Source organism: Cupressus sempervirens, chromosome 1 (assembly GCF_028749045.1).
Source record: "Cupressus sempervirens isolate cs-2001-9-10 chromosome 1, ASM2874904v1, whole genome shotgun sequence".
Lineage (NCBI taxonomy): Eukaryota > Viridiplantae > Streptophyta > Pinopsida > Cupressales > Cupressaceae > Cupressus > Cupressus sempervirens.
Window position 1 is genome coordinate 777,041,027 of NC_143118.1, and position 6,000 is coordinate 777,047,026.

Below are 6,000 nucleotides of genomic sequence, written 5' to 3' on the forward strand. Positions count from 1 at the left end.
GATATTTTGATGCACTAAGATCCAATTATAGGCTAAGTACATTTAGAACACTTTAGTTAAGTTTACCAATTTTTAGCATTAGAAATATCTTTATAATGGTATATATTATATATTAGCTATAAAATAGAATACATTTAATTATATAAAACTAATTTATTTATTTCCATTTTGCTTGAAGGTGCCTATGATAATTGATATGGATTGATTAGAATCTTTTGTTATGAAGATATCAAGTGTACAAATTATTGAACCATTTTAGTTAAGAGTTAAAGATAGAGTTATACAGATTCAAGTAAATTCATTTGGACTCTTAATTTATACCTTATTATTTCATCTTTTACATGATATGAATCAATACTTTTAATTGGATTTTAGTGAATCAAATATTTTTCATAGATAACCATTTAATTAGATAGACATTATACAACTAGCTTATTATTTTTAATAAAATAAGAAATTCACACCAATAATAAAAGAAACTCAATATTTAAAGTGTCATTTTTCTTGAAAATCTTATGGAAAATCCTTCAAACTCAGTATTATTGGTTTTGATTTTCATTACTCTTGAATAAGTTTTTAATTCAAAAGGTATCATTGAAATATCATATTGAACTAGTGAGGACAATGATGTGTGTTACTTGATTAGGTGGAAGTGGATGGAGTTTGAACTTTGAGTCACTTTATTGAAAAATTCATTTTCATTTAATAATTATCTAAAGAATGAGTTCTAATTTAGAGGTATACTTCATAATATTATAATGTACCAAGTAGAGATAGAGATAAGATGTCAAATAGATTTTTTAATTAGTATAGTAATCACCCTTGATTTCTATTCTTTTAAAAATGTATAATATATTTCAATTATTAAACATTCAATAATTCCTTTTGGTAATTGTATACTTGCTGACAAACGATGTTTATAATAAATTTTTATTTTTATTTAGAAAGATTGATATACTAACCGTGCGACACAATAGTAGCAGCATCATACTGGCCACTACTTGCATTCGTGCATTAATAGATAAGCTCTCTATATCATATTATATCTCTAACCCTGGACCTATCCCTCAAAATTCATTCAAATTGACGCTGTGTAACTCGAACTTCCAAGAAATTAGAAGCCCTAGACTACACTGGTTACATTCTAATCATATGATGTGCAATTGCACATAAAACTATGAACAAGTTCAGAGAACCCGAGGAACATCTCTGGTTAAAAATGAACTAGAAATGATTTCATATGCCTTCTGTGTAAGGTGGACAGAATCGAAGAATAGATATTTGGAAGCATCAGGGCATGTAAAGGGACTCAGTTCATTGCATAGGAAGGAAGTTTCAAAGGTGCCTGTCCCACAGCAACCCCTCGCAATCTCTTCAAAACCTGCCATGTAACATAGAATTGCAAGATTAGACATAATTCTAGGTATGATGGCATTTGTAAAACATCTAGCCATAATGGCATTTGTATTGTTATTAATCATGATAATGCAAAGTACTAAATACCATATTTTCTAGGGTTTGCAATGAACTGGGAAATCAGATTGTTATAATCCAGAGAAACAATTTGAAGCCTAGGAAAATCAGATTTGAGTCCATCAATCATGGCATTTAATCCTGAATTGAACCCATCTGCAGCTTGATTTATCTCTTCATCACATGCTCCTCTTTTCAAAAGGCTTCTGAGTGTTCTCTCTACTGGTAGACATCCCAATGGTGGAACATTAATCAGAGCAAATCTAGTGGCACCCAGATTGTATAATTCCTACACAATTCATACCCTCAAATCAGAATTCACTGAAAATATGTGTGGAATCAATTAAATTGAAAGAGTAGAGACGAGTTATAAGCATGCCTTGATATAATCTGTGTATGAATTCAAGAGAAATCCTGTATACTCTTGAACAGTGAACTGAAGTGGACGAGTTGGGAGTGTGAAGTAGTTGACAATGAAGTCATTGGTGCCAATTGTAACGAAAAATATTGCATTTCTGATTATGCTGGTGGCCTTTTCTTCCCCTACCAATGCTGAAATTCTCTTTCTATAGTCTTTAAAATATTCGATTTGCTGCCAAACTGGTATCACATTCTACATTCATGTACACAAATCCAGCTCATAAGTAAAAATATGACAAGAAACATACATGAGCTGCACAACCATTGTAATACAAATGTATAGAGTTCCTGTGAAACATTATAATATGTAATGTAGATGCCTACATTTATTTGGGCAGTGAGATTGTCTAAGCCAGTGCCAGATGATCCAAAACAGACGCCAGTTAGCAGATCTTGGGCATTGAGGTTTGGTTCCAAATATGGAGGCAACAGTTCCTTGATTCCAAGTCCTTCAACTGTAATCAAATGTTAGAATTAGAAAATGGGCTAAGGAAAAATCAAACCAAATTTTAAAAAAATATTACTTCTTAAAGCTTCACGAACTTTCTATTGTCTCTGATTATAGATCATGAATGTGATCTAAAATAGTGATGAAAACTATTATTTTTTAAATCTTTATGAGCTTTCTATTGTCGCCTTTGATTATAGCTCATGAATGTGATTATATGAAGATAAGGGTAAATTCTGGCAACCTATAATGGAGACTGTAACACCAATATTTCTCTATCAAAATTAAAATCTTCGTCCTCAAAATGGTATCCAAAGCCATTAGATCCTTTAAGTACAAATTTTTGCAAAGCCACCGAGAAAGTAGAGACACTTCAAATCTCTAAGATGCATTGGAAAACTTATCTCATACAACTGTAACACAATCTAATCTAAAAACAATTATATTATAGCACAATCTGATCTAAAAACAATTGTATTATTCACTATAACTTAAAAATAAAATTTTGAACTCTTGCCTGACAGTTTCTTTTCTCTTCTCAAAGGAAAAATATAATTCACATTTATGAGTTAAGATCTACCAAACATAGAATAGCAAGGGATTGCAAATTTGTTGTGCAGTTGCAAGAAAAATGTGCAGGTGTGGAATATATAGATCACCAAAGTAGTCAGAGAGGAGCTTTCCATTGGAGAACCTTCCCGTGGGAATGTGATATTCGAAATCCCTTCCATATGGAGGAAAATCAGCAACAGCAGTTGTAATAATAAAATCATTGTTCCCTGTATCTCCGTAAGAGTCCCCAAACATAAAAATAGCAGGCACTTTCTGTCCTCCAACAAACAAAATGTAGTCACATCTCTGAGCTATTATGATGATCAAACTGAAAGCTACAGAGCCCCAAATGAGAGATTCTGCTCTGGATTTCATTACTACTTTTATGTGCAATCTTTGATTTGTTGTAGAATATTTAACTTGGCCCTTTTCTGAGGTGAACTACCAACAAGGGAAGGCATTAAATACAAGCTTCTACAAGGCAGAGTTGGCGACAAGTTTAAGTGAATGAACAAGAATAGATAATGAATCTTTGAAGGTTATGGGTAATGGCATTAATGAAATGAGAAATTAATTTTAAATCTTATATAGCTGAAAATTTTACAAGACATTTTACTATTGAGATTTATTTCAGAATTTGGATTGAAGGGGAGAAGTAAATTAATTAATTTTGAGGTTAAGGTTATGTTGAAGTATATAATAAGGTGTTCCTAATGGAAAATATGATTGTATATTGGGAATAGGAATGACTATTCCAATAACAGATGGGTATAAGCTCGCCTTAGAGACAAATAGAAAACTTATTCCAAACTTTCTATACCTATTCCAGCAACCAAACGGAAGGATGGAAAAGAGGGACATGAATTATGGAAGACTTCTAAGTAGGTAAGTAGGTTAAGTATATTAAGGAATGAATAAAAGTTCTTAGCTCACTTTTGAAATGATTAATAAAACTACACGTGTGTGTTGTGTATGACCGTGAATTTTGATTTTTAAGAAAAGACCTTTCACCTTGATGCAAATGATTCTTATTGGAAGAAATGTAAGTAGGAAGATGATGGTCTTAGATGAATATGGTATTTGAGATTTTGTAAATTTGTATAAAAGAAAACAAGGTTATGATTACAACTATTCTAAAAAACATATATAATAGTTAGTTAATGATGTACAAGATTATACTGGTGACAATGACTCCACGGTTATAGATATAATTAATCTAGGTGATATTTTTTCTTTCTATGATTAACTTTTATTATATTATAGAGGCAAGTGAAGAGCATTTTTCCGACTTTTTATGAGTAGTAATTGGGGAGATCTATAATGATAAAGATAGAGATCATTAGAGCATAGGTTGCTACTAGATCATCTTCCCTATTCTTTTTTTCTATTGTTGTTACCTATGATTTTTAAGTAAAAAAGATATAAAATATATTTTCTTCCATTCTACTTTATAATAAATATTAGGTATATAACAACTTAAAAATGAAAAATGAAATTACCATTTTATCCATTGCCACACATGTTTTTGTATTTTCTTCTGGATGACATTGTGTTCCAAAGCATCCTTAAATGACAATTAACTAAACCGTTTTGAAGGTATACCGACAACATTGAAGGCATGGGCGATTTATTTTTGAGGAGGTTTCCTTTTGTACGCTCGTAATTTATTGAACTTGACAGAAATTCACGGCGGAGAGGGTGCGGATATTTATGCTCCACGTAACATCATAACTAAATTCGTTAAAACACTATTATGAATTGGTGACCCAACTGTCCCCCCTCACGTGGAAAGACGGTTGAAAAATTGTATTAAGAATAACAGTTAATGTTGGGTCCTTTCAAATTAAAAAGCTTCAACAAACCATAAGGTTAGTCTGGTTCCATTTTCCTTTATTATCATTTTATAGATTTGATTAAGCTTATAGAAATTTTTATTTAATACAAAAAGAATATATCAAATAAGAGATATCAAGGAGTATGATCTAAAATGTTGATGCAAACAAAACACATAAACTTCTAACAACATATATCAAATTATAAGACTAACAATTTAAAACTGATTTTAAACTTTTAGAAATAGTTTGATATTTGAATTATTAGTTCTTTCGATCCAACAAGGAACTATAGCATTCAATAAAGTTTGTATATTTATTACATAAAAAAAATTAAACACAATATATTTATTCACACTTTCATTGGTTGTTTTTGTCATCTATCCCAATCAAAATAGTTTATTATTCAATTACTTTTTGGAACTATAAAGTTTTAAAAGAAAAGTGTAACTATAGACTTTTTTTCAAATTTTTAGTATTTTTTTCAGCATCTTTTTTTTAAGTATGTAGTTTTAATTTATGTTGATTTTTTAGAAGAAATTATTTATCTAGCATGTTCATAAAATAAATCTATCTTCAATATTTCATACCTACTATAACAAAATCTATAACATTTATTTTAATTGTTAAACATATTTTACATGAATATTATCCTCAAAACTACTATCTTCAACACAATTCAAAACTAATAAACTACTATAAGCAGGAACTGAACACATTGCATCCTTATTTGTTAAGTAAGAAAGAAATATTTTACAATAAAGAGGGAGGAAGGCAATACATTTTAAATAAAGGTAGAGTAATTTGAATGGTAATTGAAAACTAAGCTATGAATAATTTACATAAAATGAAAGTGGTTATTGCAAGACATAAGATTGAGCAAGTAAGACTAAATTTCATGGTACTACGACTTTTACTACTGGCCTTATGTTCATGTTGGCCTCATGCATAGCTTATTGCACTCATTGAAGGTACTGATACATACTACCCATTTCATCAATACTTTGTTAGGTTCAGTTTTGAACCTTTAATTTCTTACAACTTTTGATGATAATTTCATTCACATTATTATTGTATTGGGAATTTTAATATTGAATACTATAATTTTATAAAGAATATGGAGTGATATTGGGATATGAGTGATTTTTCATAAAGTTCTAATATTTTATTTGGGGAGATCGATTTCAAATGCATTAAGTGCTAATTGTTTTATTCATCCTTGTAAAGATGAGTTCCTGTGTACAACAACACATTAAACATGGATCTATGAATTTG

General features: G+C 30.1%; 1 protein-coding gene across 1 annotated transcript; it reads right to left on the reverse strand.

Annotated features, from left to right (window-relative positions):
- Positions 1–942: 942 nt before the first annotated feature.
- Positions 943–3,318, reverse strand: LOC149580178 (GDSL esterase/lipase At4g26790-like). Its single transcript, XM_089813023.1, has 5 exons — positions 3,001–3,318; positions 2,218–2,348; positions 1,853–2,086; positions 1,504–1,762; positions 943–1,381 (listed from the first exon to the last, which is right to left on the reverse strand). Exons 1-5 carry the CDS (start codon positions 3,266–3,268, stop codon positions 1,188–1,190), a joined length of 1,086 nt encoding a protein of 361 aa, XP_089669149.1. The 5' UTR covers positions 3,269–3,318; the 3' UTR covers positions 943–1,187.
- Between the last annotated feature and the right edge of the window lie 2,682 nt (positions 3,319–6,000).